The sequence below is a fragment of the Panthera uncia genome (assembly GCF_023721935.1).
Source record: "Panthera uncia isolate 11264 chromosome A1 unlocalized genomic scaffold, Puncia_PCG_1.0 HiC_scaffold_17, whole genome shotgun sequence".
Classification (NCBI taxonomy): Eukaryota; Metazoa; Chordata; class Mammalia; order Carnivora; family Felidae; genus Panthera; species Panthera uncia.
In genome coordinates this window covers 71,407,078-71,431,460 of record NW_026057577.1, presented here as the reverse complement: position 1 = coordinate 71,431,460, position 24,383 = coordinate 71,407,078, and the positions used below count along the sequence as shown (strand labels likewise).

The 24,383-nt window shown below is 37.4% G+C and overlaps 1 protein-coding gene across 1 annotated transcript in view; it reads left to right on the top strand.

Moving 5' to 3' along the window:
* The window catches only part of KIAA0825 (KIAA0825 ortholog), a 385,194-nt gene that overhangs the window by 119,366 nt on the left and 241,445 nt on the right, over positions 1-24,383 (top strand). Inside the window, exons 10-12 of the mRNA XM_049648593.1 lie at positions 1,990-2,180; positions 4,477-4,659; positions 16,750-16,860. Coding sequence (XP_049504550.1) covers positions 1,990-2,180; positions 4,477-4,659; positions 16,750-16,860 — 485 coding nt within the window. The remainder of the gene's footprint in view (positions 1-1,989; positions 2,181-4,476; positions 4,660-16,749; positions 16,861-24,383) is intronic.

Sequence of the window (24,383 nt, the reverse complement as noted above, 5' to 3'; positions counted from 1 at the left end):
AATGTCTTTAAGGAAATACAAAGTTTGTATTTTTAAAAGTCTTACAATAAGTGTTTTGCACTTCTAGGGAAAGAAATCCGCATGCCTCAATTTATTTTTATCTTCTCATTTATCGGTAACTTTTAAGGAAACGGGTTTTTATTTTGAAACATATGAGAAATCGTGTTGGCCATGTTATTCTAATCACCCGTCCATTGCCATGGAGAAAGTTAGTGTAACTCATTCATACGAGTCATTACGTCAGCCGGGGCAATTTTGCTTTAATAACCTACGATACAAAAAGTATGAGAAAATCAAGCTCTAAAACTCCTTTCTGATTTAAGAAAATCTTATCTTTTTTTCATTTTTTTTTATCTTTGAGAGAGAGAGATCATGAGTGGCAGAGGGGCAGAGAGAGATGGAGACAGAGGTTCTGAAGCAGGCTCTGAGCTGACAGCCGCAAGTCCAATGCAGGGCTCAAACTCACAAACCCCAAGATCACAACCTGAGCCAGAGTCCGACGCTCACCTGACTGAGCCACCAGGCGCCCTTTTAGGAAATTTTAAAAAACATTCCTTATCACAGAACACACCGCAAAGCATAAGAAACTATGATTTCGCTACTCCCACACGAATTTTGTAATTTTTTTTAACAGTTTTGATACACATCTAGTGTAGAATTTAAGAGTGGTCAAAGCCTTCTCTTTTGATCCTGACTCTTAGACATTTTGATGCCTGGATTCCCACCCAAGTATCCCCGTTCTACTCATTTATAAACTCCATTTGGAAGTCAATAGATAATAATTATAGATTATTACTACAGTGACTACAAAAGATTTTAGTAATCAGGGAAATTATCAGAAGAATATGTAAGGAGAATACTGATAGGCATATATGCATGAAAAATTATCAATTTTTGATATAAGAGTATAGCAGATTTTTCTTCAGATAATGTTTGAGAAAGATAAGTAGTTAGCAAAGCCGAATTTTAAGTCAAAGAGGATTGCTTAGGGATAAAATGGGAAGTTTTACTCATTTAACTTTTGATATAGTAATGATCTGGGTAATGTTTGAAAAACTCATTCAACTCTTCCAATTTCAAGTGATTTTTTTAATCTGGTTTGAGGAAAATGAGGTCAAACTACTAGCCTACCTCCCTGAGAGCATGTTAACTAATTAATGCTCGTAAATCACTTGAGGCCACCTTCTATTTCTGCCTGTTCCCATTGGCCTTGGCCACTGCTGGGTCTTCCTCTGTGGTCAGGGAAAATTTGGTACACAGAAGAGGTCTGTAGGGGGGTGGAAAGGAATGAGAATCTGGCCCCTTGGATGTATGAAGTACTGTAAAAATACTAAGACATGACGAGACTATAACATCTGCTTTAGGTTTACAAAATCTTGTAAAATCAGACCATTGTAGTGTCTGTTTCTAGCATTGTTATTAGAACTCCATGAATGGAATAGCCTGATGCAATAATCTTTAATAGTTACCCATGCCCCTTGGTATCATGCATGTTAATAAGTATGTGGCATGTAAGTTTATTTTTACTCCTGTCATTTCATTATAATGTGAAATCTCAAACATTAGCACCTCAATGATGCTAATAGTCTCAGAAACATATACATACTTAAAACATTTAAATTATTAACATTTAATTTTAGGAGCATCAGCCCACCATCTTAAACTAGTATGACTTTTTTGGCAACTGTAAAGCTGATTGCTTAAAATGAATTTTAAACTCCAGGCTAGGAGTAGGTAAAACTAGATATGCTAGGTTAAAGGCTTGTGGTCTGGGTTTGCACTAGAATATCTGGTCTCGTAATTGAAATAAAACATATGTTCCTTTGTCAATAAGGATGTTTTACATCTTGTCAAAAATCTTTCTTGGTCATCTAGTGTGTCAAACTCTCCAGCTATTTCCTTTCAGCCTGAATTAATTATGTTCATAGGAAGCAAACTGGCATTTTGGAAGATGTGATTCTGTTGTTTAACGTGTGGTGGTTTTGCCAGGGGGAAAGATGCTCCTTCTCACTCCAGATGTGGCATTATTTCTTCTGCGCTCTTCACCATGATCTCTGGACCATTCTGCCCCCGAAGTTAGCCCAGGAAATTCTAACAGATGTGCTGGAGAAATGTTTGGGTCTACTGGCCTCCAGATATGCTCGGGCCCATCCCAGTTATAAGAGAACTCCACAGATAAGGTAATTGAAGTTGTGAAAACCATTGCTTTTCAAGAAAACTCTTTCATCAGCTGGTATAAAGCAGAATGTAATTCTAAATCTCATGATATAGCTCCTTGTATAGTTAACACGTTCCTAACATCTGAGAGGAAATTGTATTCAATTCTCCTGAGGTACTAAAGTGGAAATGTGGAACTTGAATCAAAATGACTGTGCTCTTTTTTTCTTCTTAAAATTGTGTATAGAACCCACTAGTTTCTAAAAAATGATTCAGGATGTATTACAATCTAAGACACTTATATACAAAACTTAATAAATAAGATAAAGAGGGAGAATTGGGGCCCTGAAATGGAGAAAAATGTTCTGTGATGGGGTAGTTAATTTGACTTTGAGATTCTAGGCAACTGGGGGATTTTAGTTTTTGTTTGTATATCTTTAAATAGTGTACTTAATCTTCATTAAGGAAACTCCTTTGTCTAATAATTTTTCTTCTTGATATATTGTAATTACCTCTCCCCCCCCCTTTCTTTTTCAATATGTATTACTAAAAGCCAGTTTAACAAAATGTGAAATCACAGAAAATGAGGAGCAGCAGTCACGGGATATTAATGACTAAATTATATATGGTCCAGGTCCATGAGACATCTAGGCAATGACCTTTACAAAAATTTGCTTACATGACAACAGGCCATATGAAGAAAAGGTTTTTGTTTTCTAAATATTCTCACCAATGTGATTAAGAAGTGTCTTTTAGGTATAAAAGATTTTTTTTTCAGATATATTTTTGGAGGAATCTAGAGACATCAGAGGGTTTTTTTGTTTTTTCTTTTTGGCAGTGGGAATCATTTCCTGATCATGTTCTTGTAAAACATGCTGCATTTGAAGGGTATTTAGGTCCTGCTACAGTGTTTCATAAATATGGTATTTTGCAAAGGCTGTTTTGAATTACTTACCAAACATTTTTAAATCATTGAACTCTGAAGAATAGAGGGAAAGGCTTTTTTTGAGAGCAAAGGGTACCTTCATTCTTTTCCTTATGTAGATTAAATCACTTTTGACTCGGAGGTGGCAAGTCATTATGAGATGTGTGTGAAATCAGATTTACTATTAGCTCATGAACTTGGTAGTATAGTTAATTAACTGTACAATGGAGACTTTTGGTTTTTGTTTTCTGGATGGTTACATAAAAATGCCATGAAATGCTAGAATTATTTCTTCTAGTTTTTTTAAGTAAAATAAATAAATTGTCATATTTGAATGGTTAATACTAAACCACCATTACTGTGGAAATCAGATTGTGTGTGTGTGTGTGTGTGTGTGTGTGTGTGTACATATCTTCGATTTGTAATTGTTTAGTTAACAATTAGAGAAAGTGGATGCAAACGACAGCTAAACCTTCCTAAAGGCGATTATTGATGTTTTTAGTATGGCTAAAACTATATATATGTAATCGTTGTAATATGTAGTATATGTATAAATTTATTTTACATATATAATAAACTTGAGGCCAAAATGTCATTTAAAAGATCTTCAAACTTATTTGTTTTCTTATCACTTCATAATTTCTATCTTCTATTTCTTCAACACTGAATTTAAAAGAAAAAAAAGAGGAAATTAACTGAGGTTTATACAATTCAGTCAGTCATATACCAAAATAATCTTTGAACAGATCTTTGGGTCTCTGTTGAAACAAAAGAAAGATAGAAACAAATGAGTTTATGAATAAGATTATATAATACAACAAAGTTTCCACAAATTTATTCAATATTGAAAATTTCTGAAACTATAGGCTTCTCCATTTGTGCTTCTGGTCTCATTTTTTTCTCCTCTCCCACTTGCTAGGGAAACGTGTTTACCCAAACTTGTAACTTTCTTTTGACAGCTTGTACTTGGATAAGGAGAATTATTCTCTTATCAAAACTTTACCTATCATATATATGTGGGTAATAGCAAATTTTCTTTTAATCTGCCTCCTTTTTTGTTGGACATAATTTGAAGGAAAGTGTCTTGAGCTTTTTGAACAGTATCCTAATAATGAAAAGTAAGCCTTAAAAAAAAAAAAAAAGCCCTCCCAACATATTTTAGTATTAGAGACCTCACTATTCCTAAAGATAGTGGTATATGGGTTATCTAACACCTGGAAACTCAAACGCTAAGCTTTGATGTTTTCTGTTTGTCTTTGATTTCTGAAGCTCTGATATCTAACCAAATATTTCTATCCTTACATTTGTTTAATATAAGAGATAGGGATGATAGTGTATGTACCAGTCAGAGAAACAATTTTGCTTAACAAAATTTTCTTTTTTCTTTCCAATAGACTTGATGTCACAACAATTTTAATATGCACTGAGAACTTGTTATGGTCAATTTGCACATCTGTACAGAAGCTTTTGAATCCCCATCAGTATATAGATGATAAAATTTTTAAAATTCATACCCATTGTAATAATCTGTTTACAACATTAGTCATTTTGACTTCACCATTAACTGAATTATATCAGTAAGTATCAAACATATTTTTTTAGCTATTAGGGTATATAATGTGACTTAAAGTTATTTTTATACTACTTATTGAATTGTGTGAAGCAGCGAATAGAAATATTTTGAAGTGCATTTTTGATATTGTAAATTGGGCCATTTTACGAAAGGAACTAATACTGTGCTGTATCTCTGTTATCAATCTTATTCAGATGCTAAGGCTCCAGTAGGATCAGGGTTATCTTGAGCTTCACTATTTGAGTTGTTTAAATGATTATATTAATAGTCAGTTATTTTAATCATTTCATAGAAAAAGAAAATCATATTTAATGGCTTTTTGGAAATAGTTTTTAGTTTTAATTTTATATGAAGTAATTTTCTTTAATTGAAAAATTTTAAAAGAGGATTCTAAAATATTCCCAAATCTGGAAGAAACCTAATGGTTCCATACTGCCAGTTAATCTGCCATAGATTTGCATTTTTAGTAGTAGGCTGAGTGCCTAAGCTAGTAATGGCAAGTAGAAATAGGATTAAGTAATTGAATTTTTATTTTCTGTCTGTGTATCTATCTATTTATCTACCTATTTTTTAAAGTAAACTACATGCCCAATATGAGCTTTGAACTCAAAACCCCAAGATCAGAAGTCATGTATTCTACTGACTGAGTCAGCCAGGTGCCTCAGCAATTGCATTTTTTTTTTTTTAAGAGATAGAAGTTTATTGAATATACTGCAAGGAAGCACCAGGCAAAAGAGTAAAGGAGAGACTGCCTGCCAGGAGACAGTGATGGGGGCTACAGTTACAGGGGTGGTAGTGAGGAGGTATAAGAATGTATGGAATTTTCCTTTTTTGGTACCTGTGCCAGGTTGTAAGCAGCCCATTGGCCAGCTAGGGCTTATGGATATATTGAAGTGGGCTGTTTGCCCTAAAGAGCCTAAAGAGCCTGTTTGCATTCAGTTCAGCGGTCACTGTGGCCCCTTTTACCCATTGCTCAAGCCTGTTGCCTAAAAGTGGCCTCTATGTTCCCCCTTGACAGGTCAACAATGACAAATCTTTGGCATTTGGGCAGAGGTATCATCTTCATTAGCTGCTTCATGCCAGACAGGGGAGGCACCTGTCCCTACCTAAAATTGTCAGTCCGTCAGACATTCTGTGCGGTTATAGACCAGAGCATGGTATTAGATCAACAAGCTGATAGGCAATTTGAGTGAAATTCCCTGGTGGCCAGCTCCATAGAATTTAGGGGGAGCGGATCCTCCCATAGTGTGGGCTGGAATCCTTGTTGATTCATGGAATTGTTGGATTCACTCACACAGATAGTAACAGATTTTGCCAATAGATCAAGATGGTGCCTGGATCCTCAGGAACAAAGGGAAAAAAGAAGGGCAGAAAGAAGCAAGGTGACTGAGAGATAGCCAGCATCAGGAAAGCATTCCAACCAATTCCGTTACTAACGTGTGGATTGACCCTGGATGAGCTGCCACACTTTGGGGATGGATGCCTCGGGGGGATGGAGTGGGAGAGAGGACAGAAGTCCTTTGCCCTCACAGGCATGGGCAGTCCAACTTGTTCACCCTCAGACCTTCAGACCACACCTGGGAGCCACCTGGGCTAGAGATCTTCAGTTGTATGAGGTGTACTAGGGTTAGACCACAGAAGGGCTGAGAAGAGTAAGGGAGAGGGAGAAAAGGGTCCCTCCAAAGGGCAAGAGGGGAACTGGTTCCCCCTGGAGTTTGGATCCTCATGGAGGAATAACCTCCTCCTGAGCTTCAGTTTCCCAACGAGTACTAGAATCCATCCACCAAGGGAAGAGTCCCAAGAAGTTCCCAGATAATCCAAGGAAAGTCCCAGACCAACAGAGGTTCCCTGTGAGAGCCACCAAATGTGGGGTGACCCAATCAGGTGAAGGCTGGTGGTAGGGTGGTGAAAGAATTCACCCAAGGCAGAACAAAGGAGATAGAAGTTAATTGAATACACTGCAGGGGAACAATGGGCAGGACAACAAAGCAGAGACTCGACAAGTGCATTTTATTTTTATTTTTACTTTATTTGAAAATTTATTTATTTTGAGAGAAAGAGAGAGTGTGTGTGTGTGCACACGAGTGGGGTGGGGCAGATAGAGAGAGGGAGAAAGAGAATCCCAAGCAGTCTCTGCACTGTCAGCACAGAACCCGCTGCGGGGCTCAATCCCACAAACTGTGAGATCATGACTGAGCCGAAATCACGAATTGGGTGCTCAACCAACTGAGCCATCCAGGCACCCCAGCAACTGCATTTTTAAAATATTGAAAGCTTTTACATAGTAAATAAGATTTAGGGAAATTAAAATTTTGAACTACTTTTCTGGTTTATTTCATTCAAATTGGTAATATTGTAGAAGAGGCTGGAGTAGATCTTATCATAATATAATTATACAAGTTTCTTTAAACTCTCCTCCAAATCTCAAAAGACTAGATAATTGCATATTTGTAGTTTCTTGGGTAGGAAAAATGATGAATATTTTTATTTCTTAGGATAAATTAGGTAAAGTATTCCTTTCTGGAAGATTCTGGTAGGAGAAATATATAAATCTTGATTTTCAGTGAATTTTGAGACTTCTGTGTTAGAAATTCTAAGAGTAATTAACAAGTTTGATTTCACCTTCCCTATAATTTTCACCCACTCTTTGACTTTCAACAAACCCATTGTTTATAGATTGTTTCTTCTGGCAAGAAGAACTAATTTTAGAAATGGAGAATTCTTTCAGGAAGGGGAAGAAATAGTAAGATAAATTGCTGTAAGTTTGGGATTATATGCATAATAGTTCATAATCATAAAAAGCTCAAGGTCTGAAGCACATAATAAATCCTAGTAAACTAAACTGATTTACCATAGATGAAAAAATTGCTATGCTCTTAGTTCAACGGGTCATTTCATCTGAGAGGAAGGCCCTGTGAAAATCAGGAACAAAGTTGACAAATTTCATGGATTGGTCATGGTGAGCAATATTGAATTTCATGGTTTGTCACAGATGAATAGAAAAATTTTAACCCCCCAATACATTTGTAAAACAAATAAATTATTATCAAAGATTGCACATTTTAATAATAATAATGTAACTTACATTGATTATTGTTAACCCATGGCCTTTTGGTACATTTTTTTAACAACTATGCAAGTACTCAAATCTCTGTGATTTGTGCATTAGATACTGCACTGTAACCTCATTCAACAAATTTAAATTGCTAATTTCAACCAAGATTACAGAACATTTTACACCAAGCACCGCCTCTGGTTTTTCTTAATATAAAACACAGATAGCTACGTTGCCTTTAAGCATGAACAAAGTCTAGGTACTTTCCTTTTCAATATTTCTCAGTTTGTATAAATTTTCACAAATTGTATCCATTCAAGTTGATTTAAATGTTATGATTGTTTTTCTAGAATACCAGTGTAATCTTTGAAATATATTTTGCTTTATATTGACAAAGGAAATCTACAGGGTGATCTTCACCAAGTAGGAAAAAATTGTATGTGTGTTGCAAGGACCCTATTGACTTATTGAGCTTCTTTTCACAACCAGAGTATGCAATTGTCATATTATTAGTATTGAAGAAAAAAATATGTCTCTAGCTCACATTTAAAAATTAAGCTGTGCTTTGAGGGATTGGTGAAAAGTAACAATCAGATGTTGATAGTACTGAATTTTTCATAAACTGTACCTGACATTTGTCACTACATGTGATATGCCTTTTTTTGAAGGTGACTGCCTTTCTTCCAAGTAGTTCTGACAGATAAACTGAATGTATTTTCCTTTCTGAGTTTAACGTAGGACCACTAAATCCCAGGGCAGGAATACATGATTTTAAAATCTTTTCAGGAAGAATGAAACCTGTTTGCAAAAATGTGTGTTCTCTTTTAACTCTCCTTTGTAGATTTCTGTTAGAATGTTATAAAAGGAGTACTTTAAGTTTGTCCTCCAGGGAAAGAGACGTGCCGAAACATGAAATATTCACCGTGTATTTTTCCAAAATGCCTATTGCTTGTAGATCTTTCATAAAGGCAGTTAAACTGCACATTCAGAAGTATACTCAGTGCACATTCATATACATACCCCAACATGGTTCTGTATGTTGCATTTTGCTTGCATAGAATGTTAATTTTAGTTTCTCTGTAGCAAATTAAAATTAAATTTGTAGAATTTTAGGTAAATGCAGTTCATTTTCAATTCAACAAATGTTGCTGCCTCTCTAGCCCCTGTGATTAAGCACAGGGATTAAGCACCAGGATTATAGCATTGAGCAAGATGAAGTATCTACCATCAAGTAAAGTCTAATAAAATTTTCCATGTTAACATTGAATTTATTTACACACACATAGCCACTGTCCCCAGTGTTACAATATTTAACAACACAGAAGGATGATTTTCAGTACAAGTGCCAACCTAATAGGCAAAAACCAGAATCATCAGAAATAGGCCAGAATATTGACCACTATGACCAGAATAGCAGACCTACTATCTTGGGGTTCACTTGGTATCACCAATATGGCTTTGAAGAACTAAATCCCAAGGTATTTCAATGCTGTGTCTCTGGTTTCAAACCAACACTAGGTAATCATTTTGAGGTTATGGTCTTAGCCTTTTTATTTACTTATTTATTTTAAAGTATGTCACTGTCCCTCACAAAGCAGAGCATATTAGACTAAAATTTCATTTTTCATATTGCTAGAGTGCCTGGCATGCTTTGAAAGCAAGTCGTTCCTCAAAACATTAAGCATAGAGTATGCTTATGTAAAATGTTGAACATACGGTCATCTGACCCAGCAGTTTTACTCTTAGGTGTATATATGTAAACAAAGCAAAAATGTATGTCAGTACAAAGATTTGTACACAGTGTTCATAGCAGGATTTTTCATAATAGCACAGAGTGAAAAGAACCCAAATGCCCACCAATTGGTGAGTGGACAAACAAAATGTGGCCTATCCATACAGGGGAATATCATTCAGCCATAAAAAACTATGGGGTGCTGACAGGTGCTTCCTACCTCAGGGCTGAACTTCAAAAGCATTTGTGAAGTAAAAAAAAAGCCAGACCAAAGAGAGTACATATTGTAAGGTTTGTTTTACTAGAAATTTCCAAAATAAGCAATGAGAGACAGAAGGTAGATTAGTCAGTTGCCAGTGGCTGAAAGGAGGGGAGAATCGGTCATACCTCCTAATAGGTGTACGATCTCTTTTGAGGCTAATGAAAAAATTATAAAATTAGATAGTGGTGAAGTTTGCACAACTCTGTGAATATAGTAGAAACCACTTTGCTGTAAACTCAAAATGAGTAAATTTTGTGGTATATGAATTAGACACCTTAATAAAGCTGTTAAAAAATAAGTACGTACTGAGTAGAAATAAAAATTGAAATAATTAACATGTTAAAAAAAAGTGGCAGAATGCAAAAGGATTCAGAAAGGGAAGTTAGTTGTTTTAGCCATTTTGTTTAGATTAAATGACCCCCATAATCCCCTTCCTCTAAACATTGCTTTTGAATAAACTTTCTATTTTTTTGTTTAAGCCTATATGTGATTCTAATCACAAACAGCCTTATATGTGATTCTAATAAGGTAATAAAGTAAAACACTGGTGAAGGGCTAGTCATGACCTTTGAAGAAGGCCTGTGCCCTGAATCTTTGACTAGCTGGTTCCTGCCCTGTCTTCTGGGATCCAGTCTTATTCTGCCTCACCACCATCTGTCCTGTTCTCCATCTGCCCTTCGGCTATACACCACTCAAGATTGCTTGTCACAGATGGCCCCTGAAATTCATCTTCATTGCCACTGTTCATTCTTTTTTCTTTTTTTTGTTTTTAATGTTTTTATTTATTTTTAAGAAAGCATGAGTAGGGGAGGGATGGGGGAGGGGACAGAAGATCTGAAGCAGGCCCTGTGCTGAGAACAGCAAGGTGATGTGGGGCTCAAACCCACAAACCATCAGGAGATCATGACCTTAGCCAAAGTCAGACCCTCAACCAACTGAGCCACCCAGGCGCCCCATTCTTTTCTTTTCTTTTTTTTTAACCAATTTCTGCTGTGTACCTACAGTCTGTCCCAGCATTGTGCCAGTCATTTTCCAAATTCAAATCATTATTGTCTAACCTCAAAGAGTTATTTTCATCATGAGAAACATAAGGCAGGGGGCAGGAGAAGTGTGGGGAGCCATTGTTTATCCTAAGTGTCTTACCTTAATTTCTCTCACTGAATGATATTCATGCAACTATTTATAGTCCCAGGGATAATGCTGGATTATGAAAGCAAAATAATGACTTAGAACTGTGTTTAAAATGGTGACGTAGATGGGGCACCTGTGTGGTGTGTCAGTTAAGTGTCCAACTCCTGATTTTGGCCTAGGTTATGGGATCAAACCCTGTGTCAGGGTCCATGCCGGGCATAGAGCATGCTTGGGATTCTTTCTCTCTCTCTCTCTCTCTCTCTCTCTCTCTCTCTCTCTCGGCCCCTTCCCCGTGGATGTGCATGCCTGCTCTTCCTCTCTCTACATAAATAAATAAACATTTAAAAAATAAATAAACATAAAAATAAATAAAATGGTGAAGTAGATTGAATTTGGCTCTCTCTACACGTTCATGGTTAATTGTGATTTTTGAGACATCAGAAAGGCTTGCATGTCTTCATTGTCTCGAATATTCCATTGCTATCTCTGTAGTTCAGTTTCAAACTAATTCTACTTCTTCTAAACTTGTGGTCTTCTCTTGGTACTTTATTTTTTTTTTTTTTTAAATTTTTTTTTCAACGTTTTTTATTTATTTTTGGGACAGAGAGAGACAGAGCATGAACGGGGGAGGGGCAGAGAGAGAGGGAGACACAGAATCGGAAACAGGCTCCAGGCTCCGAGCCATCAGCCCAGAGCCTGACGCGGGGCTCGAACTCACAGACCGCGAGATCGTGACCTGGCTGAAGTCGGACGCTTAACCGACTGCGCCACCCAGGCGCCCCTTCTCTTGGTACTTTAATTTCTTGAGCACCTCCGGTGGCTTAGGCACTATGGTAGACACAGAAGTGAGGTGTCTGGCCTGGCCCCTCCACCCCTGTGAAACTTACATCCCTCTGCTGCCTCAATTCCATCCTGGAGATTTAATCCATTAGCATCGTATTATGAGACAGAGTTCTCCTGGGAGGGCAGCCAAAAGCAGGGTGGCACAAGAGAAGCGTAAAACCCAGCTAACTCTTTTTTGCTTATCAGTTGTTCTCACTTTTGATGTGCATTGGATTTCTTTCTTTCTAGCAGCAGCTGGCTGCATAAGCCCCCAAAAGTCATTCAGTTTTGTTAATGAAGAAAGGAAGGAAGGCAACATACTTGTACATCACAGACCCACAAGAGACTGAATCTGGGGCAGAGGGCCCAAGTGGCATGCTGTGAAGACCGCAGAGTCTGTCTGATGTTAGCGAGAGGGAAGGGGCAAAGGCCAGCTGATGCTGGAGGAAGGGCAAAGGCAAGGAATTTCCCCCAATTCACATTTTTCCCCCTAAGCAAAAACATCTTTACAATCTGCTAATTTGGAAATGTGAGGAAATGTATTTTGCTTCAACCTATGGACAATTACTTATTTTTTAAAGAGTATTTAAATTTGCTGTATCAAAGTTCTTTTAAGTCTTGTGGAAAATATAACTCTGTGGCTCATATGATTGTGTTTTATTCTCCACTATGAATTATTTAGAGCATCCTCTCTTTTAAGTGTATACCAAAACATCATTAGAGGTTATCTAATAGCCAGCTCATCATTTCATTCCCCCATTGAGGCTTGTGGGCCAATTTTCACCCTGTTATACTCTCCAGAATAATGACACTAATTTGGGATCTTGCTGTGGAATTAAATGCTTATACAGATCCCACCCCCTCTGAGACCATAAACATCTGCCATAACATTTCTTATAGCCAAATAACCCTACTATTACCGGGATGACTGAGAAACCATGAGCGGAATAAAAGAGCTTAGGTACTGGCAGAAGTGTTCTGGGAAATACCGTATTGCCAGTGGTTTGTGGTCTGAGAAGTTTTCACACCATTCCAAATAACCATTCCATTATCCTTAGATTCTCCATTATTGTTTTCTAATCTCAAGGATGAAACTGTATTAGGCAACCATTTAGACTCTGAGATAGTTGTAGACCTTCTTAAGAAGTGTTTACAACCGTTGTTTTCATGCTGATAATATGTTACATATGTTGGTCCTGGATTATGTACATACACTTTCTAGGTCCTTTATGTGCATTATCTCAATCATCACGCTGACCTCGTGAGGTGGTTATTATTTCTTTTTTACCATTTTACCAATGAGAAAACTGAAACTGAATAAATTGTCAAACCACACTGTGTGTCCAATAAAAAGCCCACCCAAAACACCAAAATACAAACTCAGTCTGTCTGGCTCCAGAGCTCCTGCATGTGCCCGTGCACTGCCTCTAGATAATCTTCAGTGACCCTCCCCTTGGGTACAGAGCAGACAGCAAAAAAAATAAATGTAAGAGGATCGGAGGTAGACTTAAGTCCTAAGAAGAAACAAAGCAAAATAAGACCATAGACAGGGATGAGGTGGTGAGATAGAAAATTTCTTAGTCAGGGAAGACTTTTTATAAGGTTTTGAGGTAGAGCAGTCTAGAGAGCCAGCTGACCATGGCAGAGAGTACTTTCTAGGTAAGGTTTTCATTCTTGGAGAAATGAACTGCCCCCCCCCCCCCCCCCCCGATAATTAGACTGAACGGACTTTATGCAAAGGGCTCAATCATGTAGGTGGTAGAATGGGCAGAGGTTACAATACCACAGCCCCCGATCCCTACTGGTCTCTCATCAAGCCCTTCATCTCTTGTCCCATCCTTTTCTTCCAGACTGCTTTCCTATGAGGTCTTCTTTCTTTCCAGAATGCTTGCTTCTTCTCCTCTCACGTTATGCCAGTACCAACCCTTCCTAGCTCCCTTGCTAGTGCATATCCCTTCTCTCTTCCCTCACTTTCTTGGCCTCTCCATCCAGAATTTGGAACACTGCCCATGACATTCACTTAGCTGGCCTTTTGTACTTTCTGATAACTCCAGTGTTTGTCTTACATCTGGGTGGCTTTCTCTTCCATCCTCCTCCACTTTAGCAAACCCTCCACCTTGCCCTATCCCACTATTTGTTAGCAGATGACTTTGCCCCTATACTTTTCTGAGAAAACCTAGATCATCATGAATGTACTTTAACTTCTCATTTCCATTTTAATAATTATCTCGATCCTTACTCCCTCTAAATCCTTTGATCAATGTATCTCTTTTCCCAACCAAAACAAATATTTTCACCTGAGCTCTCGATCACATTTACCTCCTACTCCGTAGCTGTAGTCTTTTAAATACTCTTTCTGTCTTCTGACTCTTTCTCCAAAGACTCTTTTATATTTAAAAATATTCTTTTGGGGGCACCTGGGTGGCTCAGATAATTAAGCACCCAACTCTTGATCTCAGTTCAGGTCTTGATCTCAGGGTCAAGCCCCTCGCTGGGCTCTGTGCTGAGTGTGAAGCCTACTTAAAAAAAAAAAAAAAAAAAAAATTCTTTATTTTTATGTTTCCTTTTTTTTTTAAATTTTTTTTTAACGTTTATTTATTTTTGAGACAGAGAGAGACAGAGCATGAACAGGGGAGGGTCAGAGAGAGGGAGACACAGATTCTGAAACAGGCTCCAGGCTCTGAGCGGTCAGCACAGAGCCCGACGCGGGGCTCGAACTCTCGGACCACGAGATCATGACCTGAGCCGAAGTCGGCCGCTTAACCGACTGAGCCACCCAGGCGCCCCTATGTTTCCTTTCTAAATGTAGTATGCACTCATTGTCTGCACTTTCACACCTACCATTCGTTCAATGCACTGCAACTGCCCTCATCATGCTAAGCAAAAAACGTGGGCCAGGTCATCCATGCCTACCCAGTAGCTAACTCAAATCTTTGTCCCTACGTTCAATTACCCTTTGTGCAGCTTTTATCACTACTGGCCATTTTTCTTCCCTTGGTTTACCTAACATCACTGTCTCCTGGCTCTTTGCCTGCATCTCTGATTATTCCTTCTTGGTTTCATTTGAGTGCTTCTTTTTCTCGCTTCATCCTTTAATTGTCAGTGTGTTCCAGACCATCTCTTTTCCTTTTACACTTTCTTTTGGGTAATGGCACAGCCATCCCCTTGGCTTTGCCATTATGCTAATGACTTCCACATCAATATCTTCCCCCTAGATATCTCTTGTATATGTTACATCAGCAAATCTAAGTTTCAAGTGGGTGTCTCTCTTTGGATATACTTCAAATTCCTGCAGTTCCCTCAACATATCTGAAACTAAGTAAAATGCCTTTGAGCCATCCCAGGTTTCTCTTAACCCTTAGCCCTTCTCCTTCTACCTTCTCCCTGTGCCATCTCCAACCCCATGTCTTTAGGGAATGAATATCATTGATTCTATTAATTTTATATTTTTATATTTGTCTCCTACTCCCTGTCTCCTCTGCCTCTTACTTTGGTTTAGGACATTGTTCTCTTCTGCCTGATCTTCCCTAGCCTTGATCTCTTTAGTCAACACTCCACACTATTGCACAAGTGATTTTTTGAAAATATAAGATAGCTGATATAACTCCCATGCTCTAAAGTCTTCAGTGATTCCTCACTGCTGGCACAAAGTCCATACTCCTTAGAAAAGCGTATCCTAGGATCCTGATCTAAGCTTCTGCTTGGTTCACACAGTGTAATGTAAGGTTTGGAAATATGACAGCCTCATTTTGAAGCCTATCTAGTAACTTTTGTTCTTTCTGAAATTTAGTAAAAAAAAAAAAAAAAAAAATTAGTAAAAAAAAAAAAAAATGGCTTTCAAAGAAGAGATATATTATGGGCCCCTGGGTGGCTCAGTCAGTTAAGACTCCTAATCCTGATTTCAGCTCGGGTCATGATCTCAAAGTTCGTGGGTTCAACCCCCACACCAGGCTCTGCACTGACAGTATGGAACCTGCTTGGGATTCTCTGTCTCTCTCTCTCCCTCTGCCCTTCCTCTGCTCATTCTCTCTCTCTCTCTCTCTCTCTCTCTCTCTCTCTCTCTCTCTCTCAAAAATAAATAAATAAATAAATAAATAAATAAATATTCAAAGAAGAGATATATTAAAGTCTAAAAAATGTTGAAGTATATTTAATTAGAAGGTGTTCAATTTGGCAAGACAGACTGAGAAGAGTTAGGTCAAATTTGGAAAGTGTGATATTATAAGAAGCAGGATATGGAATGAAAAGGTAAGAAGGGTTTTCAGAATGGAATTCTGTTCTACATATTATTTAAAGACGCTGTTGTTCCTGTACTATATATAAAAAGAGTACCACTTCAAACAATTCCATTTCTAAAATATTCCCAGTTGTTATTCCTCACTCCATGTAGGCAAGTATAGTCTCCTGTTATGATAAAAATTTTATTAACCAAGCTATCTACTAAAGATTTTATGTAGCAAATTCTTTCTTATTACCTCAAGATTTATTGTTGAATTTGGGCCAACCAAGAAAAATGTTATAGTCACTTCTCCAAAGATAGTTGTAAACCAGATATTCTGGCCAAATTGTTCTAATTTTGAAATCATAGTCATATATTTTACAGTTAAATTCTTCTTTATAAGCTCTCTATAGGCTCTTAGGAGCATACAGAATTAATTATAAATTCTCATTAATTGTTTAGTATTTATAAATCACTTTAAATAATAAAGAGAGGTATCTTTATGCTAAACATCTTACATAAATGAAGCAAATATGACAAAATATTGACATTTATTGGATCTAGGTTGAGGAGGGAGATAGAAATGGTATTTACTGTCCTATTCTTTATACATTTATGTTTGACAAATTTTATAATGAGAATTATAATATAATGATGATATTGTCAGACCTTTCTAAGTATAAGGATTGCTATATGGGGGCCTCTGTGTTACCTATTAACACAGATTCCAAGTGGATGAATGCATTGTCCATTCTAACACGATATCATTTTGTGTAAAATCATTAACTTTGACTAAGTGAGAATAAAAAGTTTTGATGGTCTTCATGGGTAATGTTTTCTGTATATTATGAAATAATTATTTTATTTCCCCAGCACTTTTCAGCATGGCATGGATGACTCTGCTTCAAATTCCATGAAACCATTTTTTAAGCAACCATTACATTGGTTTTCTTGCATATCACATTTCTACCCTTCTTTACTCAGGTGAGAACCTCTAAATGCTTTACTGTGTAAAATTCGGTGATTTCTTTCAAGTTTAGGAGAAACTTTTACTCATTGAGGGAAATGCATCTCACAAAAAGAACTTACAAAATTTTATATTATATAGGTAAGTAAAAAGTATTACTTCTTTTTTTATTAGCTCAAGAATCCAGGATACAAACTACATAATCATTTACTAACATAGTTTTACTGATATAATGGCAAATTGTTAATTTTTGGAATTTAGTGGTTCTAATTGCTTAGCCATCTTACAATTTATCCTTTTTGATCTATGACTGGGGATTTGACAGTACTACAACTAAGTATCAAAAAAAAAAAAAAGACAGCAAAACTGGATAATTCATGTAACTAACTCAGAGCCTTAGGTAAAAGTTGAGAGAGGAGAAACTTTAAAATTAAGAATAGGGTCTTTAACTTTTATTATTTAATTAACAGCATTTAAACATAAGAAAAATCATTTAAAGCATGAAATATACTTCCAGAATAATCTGATGACATTTGGTGGCATTATATAGAGTGTCAGTTTGATTCTTCACTGAATATATCATTGGAGAGGACCTTTGCTTGGTATCTGTGAATAAATATATCATGTGTAGCTGAAGGAGATATTGTTAATCACCATACATTCTTGATGCACCTTGGAAATACACTATCCATGATTTCACTCTCTAAATTTACTGAGTGTATCTCACTCTTGAGGAACAAGAGTCATACCCAGGAATAAGGGTGTGTAAACCTCCTACACAAAGTCTCCATAAATACAATAGATATACCCTGTTGACCTATTAAGTTGCTGTCTCCGTATAGGTAATGGGGAATCCGAGGTCAGTGACCCATAAGACTCTATATTCAAGTGTATTGTTGTTACTTCACTTACAAATAAAACATTTTCACCATCTCTGATTAACTCCTTATGATTGATTCCTAGAAATGGAATGCCCTCAGTACCCTGTCATTTCAGTACTGAGCAGCTTGCATGTAAATAGACTCTTATGTCATTGAAAAGCAAAGAGCTGACTCTTTAAAATTAATTATTGCACAAATAAGAAGTTGCTTTAATCTTTTAGTAGTATCACTTTCATCTTAATCTATAACCATTGATCTATAATCTATATGCTGTAGAGCCTACATCCTATATATCCTATAGACCTAGGTCCTAGGTCTATCTATAATCTATGCTCTCTAACCATCTATAACTTTAGGCATTGCTCTATAAGACTTGCCCTTCAGGGTCGCTCAGCCTAGAAAGAGGCCTGGAAAGTCAGCATGGAAATGGGTTTATCTTTCAAATAGCTACTTCTTATGTTTAACTTCTTTCTTTCTTCTATACCTGCAGCAAGTATAAATGTAATAAGACTTTTCTTTCTGTCTGCTTCTGTGTAGTAATCAATCTCCACTATTATCCAACACAGACATTAGCACATGAGGGTCACTACTTAGTCACTACTCAGAAATGCAGTTTGGTACACGCTTTCTGGAGGACTTTTTAGTAAGCTGTGTCAAAAACCTTAAAAATATTTATTCCCCTTGACCCAGAAATTTCTAGGAATCAATCATAAGGAATTAATCAGAACTGCTGATGAAGCTTTATATGTGAGGATATCTGCGGAAACATTATTTCTGAAAGACAAAAAATGGAAATGAATGTCCCACAATATAGAATGAGACAAGTCAATTATAGGACAGTCATATGATACACTACTATGGAGTCATTAAAAGGGTTGATATTGAAAAATATTAAAATGACAAATAATTATGATTTATAGTTAAAGGGAAGCTACAGTTAGTGATTATGACATCAAAACTGGCCCAGTTTTTCGAATGATAACTATATACCAGACATTCTAGGTGCTTCATGCACATTGTCTCTCTTAAATATCTCACCAGTCTGTGTGTATTCCTGTGCTTCTTTCATGAAGAGTACAGTGATGTGTAAGTAACGACTTTCTGAAGACATCAAAGCTGGGAGGCGGACGGTGAACCTAAGCTTCTCAACTAGAGAGCACATATTCAGAAAGATGTTAACAGGTGTGCGTGAAACGTCTAAGATTGTCAGTTATTTACTATGTAAAGACTCTTTTATGGGGCTCTTACATACTAATCTATAGTGTTTATGTCCAGGGGAAGGATCTAGTGTGTGGATTCCTCAAGCTTGCTGGATGTGAGACCCATGTTTCCCAGGGGATGAACAGTTATTGGAAAGTGGGATAGAATTGAAAGTGTTGAACTATGCCATATTATTTACATATAGCATTAAAAAGTATGTATAGAGGGGTGCCTGAGTGACTCAGTCAGTTGAATGTCTGACTCTTGATTTTGGCTCAGGTCATGATCTCACAGTTCTTGAGTTCACGCCCTGCATCAGGCTCTGAGCTGACTACACGGAACCTCCTTGAGAGTCTCTCTCTCCCTCTCTCTCTGTTCCTACTCCCACGTACTGTCTCTCTTGCTCTCTCCATCTTTCTCTCTCAAAAACAAATAAACCTAAATAAACAAACAAAAAAAAAACCTTAAAAAAGCATGTATGTAAAAGCAAATCTTGAAAGGATATATGCTAGGGAGCTTATAGTTTTTATCTTTATATGGTAGGATTGCAAGCAATTTTGATTTTTATATGTATCATTTTACCTATTTTCTGTATTTCATATAATGAAAACAATTTAATTTTACAGATCTTCCTGGACTAGTGATGGGGTTACATCCTGATGACCTTATCATAAGTTTGAAAATATTGTTAAGTCACAAATGCATTTAACGTGCCTAAACTACGAATCATCATAGCTCAGCCTTACCTACCTTAAACGTGGTGCAAACACTCACATTAGCCTACAATTGGACAAAATCATCTAACACAAGCCTATTTTATAACAAAGTGATGCATATCTCATGTAATATATTGACTATTTACTGAAAGTGAAAAATGGAATGGCTGAACGGGTACAGAGTGGTTGTGAGCGTCTGGGTTGTTCACCCCATGACCGCACGGCTGCCCGAGCTGCTGCTCTCTGCCACCACCCAGCTCCATATCGTACAGCATATTGCTAGCCCGGGGAAAGATCTAAGTTCAAAACTTGATGTGCGGTTTCTACTAAAAGCCTATTGTTTTCACACCATCATAAAGCTAAAAAATCGTAAGTCGAACCATCGAAAGTCAGGACCGTCTTTATTAATATAAATTTTTTTTAACAAAAAGAAACCCATTTTTTATTGCTTTTTTGTTCACATGGCTTATCCTATAATCTCTATGCAGATGATTTCCAGCTTTGCGTCTCTAGCTCTAAGCACTTACCTTTACCCTCAACATTGTATGTCTGGCTGCTCGCATTTCTCAAATGACCCACTGTATTACTGGAGATCTACTATGATGTCCTCAACTGATCCTTCCTTCCAATCTTCCCTTGTCCTTTCTGCATGGTGTCTTTTGTATTAGGAGTGTCATCATTCTGAAACACATGTAGGGTAGCAATCTTGATTATAGTTTCCATACTGAGCTGGTTCTTTGCCTGTTCCTCGTGTATTATCAGGTTCAGTTGATCTTTTCTTGACTGTTCTCTTAGAACCATCCTTTCTCTCCAACCCATTACACCAACCTTAGTCCATCTGAATACTATTTAACATGTTTCAAGTACTGTTTTCATTATATCACTCTCCTGCTCAAAAATCTGTTGTAGCTTCCGCTTGGCCCACAGGGCTGGCTCATTTTCTGGAGCACCCAACAGCTTTCTCTACTCCAGTTGTTAGTCTCTCTTGTCTTTAAGACACAGTTACTCCATACTTTTCACTTTTATTATTTTTTATTCTCAGCTTCAGACCTTCATGTAGTTTCTTTTCTTGTAATACCTTTATTCTCCTTTTTGCCTTTCTAAATTCTCCATACAAGGTACAGGATGAGCTCTCCTACCATGAAGGCAATACTTCCTGATAATTATTCTCTAACAGGTCCACAGAATATGCCCAGAAAGACAGGATCCATGTGACCTGAGATCTAACACTTTTAGAACAGTGGAATAGTCACAGGAACCCAGAGAAGCAACGAAAGTATTTCAAAATAACTCAACATATTGATTCATACTTGTGACACATTGCAGTGTGAATTCCTAGACCACCATCATGTGACATTAAAAATCTCCACCTTTCATGGGGCACCTGGGTGGCATAGTTGATCAAGCGTCCAACTTTGGCTCAGATCACAATCTCATGGTTTGTGAGTTCGAACACCACGTCGGGCTCTGTGCTGATAGCTCTCCGAGCCTGGAGCCTGCTTCGTATTCTGTGTCTCCCTCTCTCTCTGCCCCTCCTCTGCTTGCGCCCTCTCAAAAATGAATAAATGTTAAAAAAAATTTTTTTTAATCTTCACCTTTCCATCCATTTCCCTCACATACACCTGCTGTTTCTGTATGTTTTTTCACCCCCAAATTATTCTTCAAAACTCCATTCCTCACTTTAGCAACTAAAATGAACTGTTCAGGGAAACACATGGGTTGGATGGTGCTAAACTAAAAATATATTAGGCTTTTCTTTTTTAGAAAAGGTACGTCTGAGGGTAGAGGTGACTGAAATATCTAATATTATGAAGGATCTTAGTAACTTATTCACCTATTTGCTTATTTATTTGCACATGTGCATTGTTTTAGAAAGGATTTAAGTTGGCCTTTAACAAGTATTAAATATATTAGGATAATGAATTAAAAGTAGGTGAGAAGGAAGAAGCAGAGCAAGGAGGAGGACATGAAATTAAGACTTAAAATAAGAGTTACAAATGCATACACAGTTGTATGGACCATCAATTTGTCTGTAGGATTACTAGCAAAAGCCCATGAAGTATATAAATTGGTAAAAATAGAATGTTTCATGTTCTCCCAGAATCCCTGGAATAGAGTTTAGAAGAGTTTGCTTTAGGGAAAATAAATGTATTTTCAAAGCAGTAAGTGAAATGTACTGTATTCATTATCCCTAGCACTGGCATAGGCTAACAATGTGAGTTGATTTAGAAAGGGTAATCAGTTTCATACTAGATTAAACTGAGGCATGTGGAGAATATATTAATCTCAAGGTTAATACTATGACACCATACTGTGCTTTCATATAAATGTTCAAGGAAGAATACCATCTTAGTCAATTATGCCATTATATTATAATGCTTTTTATTATTTTCCAAACTTTCATCTTCTTGTGGTTCTTTAAATATTTCCTAATATTTTTCCAGTCTTCCTTACCTAAGTAGGTCATAACTGCACACTGAAACCAAGTAACGTAATCAGTGTGAGTAAACAGCCCATTCATTTTACACTGCTCATTTTCTTTTATGATGACAACATGATGTTTGGATTTGTGGCCAGTCCATTCTGAGCTGCCAATATTTCTTTCCACTCTGCTTTTGTTTCTATTATTTTTTTACACAGTGTAATCCTGTTTTATATTTATATACATTTTCCCTCCCTAAATATATTAACTTTTGGCTTCATTATATTATATGCTTTGTGGGTCTTTCCTTTTATCCAGTTCACCAAGAGATGTTTATTCATTTTCTCAATAAATGCATTTAAAATGTTTTCTCCAAGTAAGGCACTGTGCTAGGTGTTAACGGTGAGGAAAGAGGTAGACAATGAAGTTGGAGACAAAGCCCCTTTCCTCAAATAACTACACATACCATTAACCACTTCTTCCATCTTGAGATGCTCTCCCAATTCTTCCTGACATATTCTCCCAATCTTCTTCCTCCTTTTCTGTTGCTTTTTCTCTGTCTCCTTTGCCAGTTCATCTCCCTAGATAGACCTGGCCATGAAATATCGAACGTCTTTAGTGTTCTGTTGCAGAACTTTTCCAGGTGAACTGAAACATGCCTGTGGCTTCCTGTACTCCTTGTGTGCCCTCAGATTCAAGTCTCTAATTTTTACCTCTCCTGGGACTACAGACCCGTATATCCATGGGTGCCAGCCATACCTGAATGCCTTCCTGAAGGTTGCACCTGGTGATCACAAAGACACCTCAAACTCAAAATGACCAAAATTGGACTTAGGATATTCTCCTCCAAACTGCTCCCCTTCTTTTATTCCCTGTTTAGATGATGGTACCTCTATGCAGTTGTACAAGCCAGAGACATGGGAGACAACCTGAATACCTCCCTCTTTCTCTCCTACTGTATCCAGTCCATTGCTAAGTCTCATTTACTTTAACCCCTAGTATTTGCTGTCCATTGCCCACCTTTGCGTTAGTCCTAACAATCATCTTTCTCCTCAGTAACTGCAGTGACCTCTTAGTTTTCTTCCTATATGTATGTTGACTCCTATGTCCAATGTTTTCTGAACTGCAGCCAGAGATTCCTTAAATCCAAATCTATTTTCAAAACCAAATTTTTATCATTTCACATTCATGGCTTAAAAACTTTCCATGAATTCTTCTGTGTCCTTAAGTGTAAACAAAAACATTTAGCATCCTATAAGACTTACGTAGGTGTGGCTTACCCACCTCTGCAACCTCTTCTGACACCATACTATCCTGTGATTCTGCTCTGCAGACATTAGCCTTTTTACATTTCTTTGTTGTGCCATGCTCCTTTCTGCCACAGGATCTTTGCACATGCTTTTCCCCTTTCCCTGAGATGTCTTTATTCTCTTTCACCTAGTTAATATCAACTTGTCTTCATATCTCAGCTCCAGTGTGACCTCTGTATGGAAGCCTTTTATCAACCACAAAAACTGGTTCACTTCTCACTGCATCTTCTTTTTCTTTTTAATGTTTATTTATTTTTGAGAGAGAGAGAGATACAGAATGTGAGTGGGGATGGGGCAGAGAGAGAGGGAGACACAGAATCTGAAGCAGGCTCCAGGCTCCAAGCGGTCAGCTCAGAGCCCGATGCAGGCCTCAAACCCACAAACTGCGAGATTATGACCTGAGCCAAAGTCGGACGCTTAACCAACTGAGCCACCCAGGCGCCCCTCACTGCATTTTCTAAAAGCATCTTTTTTGCTTTTCCTTCATCGAGTTTTTATGGTTGTAATTTTATCTTTATTTGTATGGTCATTTAAACTATACATATATTCTTAACTAAGTTCTGTAATACAGTGACTGTTTTTGCTTACTGTTGTGTATACATGACCTAGCAGGTAGAAATCAGCCAGCAAATAGTAGTTGAATGAATAAGTGAATGAAGGAACACATGAATCATTATAATATTGTTTCAGATATTGCCAGGCTAAATGGTACATGGAGCTCTTTTCAAACATTTGATTTGAACGGTAAAGCGCAGGCACAGGAAGCATGGTCTTATTGAGGAGGTGGCTTCTAGTATCCTTAGGATAAAACATCTGGGGAGGAAGACAAAAAAGAGTTTTGGTTTCCCAGATGCTTCTGACAGCCTGTTCCACAGGACTCAGGAAAAGAGCTTAGAGATCTTGTACTCTGATGAGGTGCCAAGCTTTGACTTGGAGCCAACAGTCAGGGAAGGAGAAATGAGAGCCTTTTAACACCAAAGCTCTTAAGTGGTTGTTCCAGAGTGTGAGCAA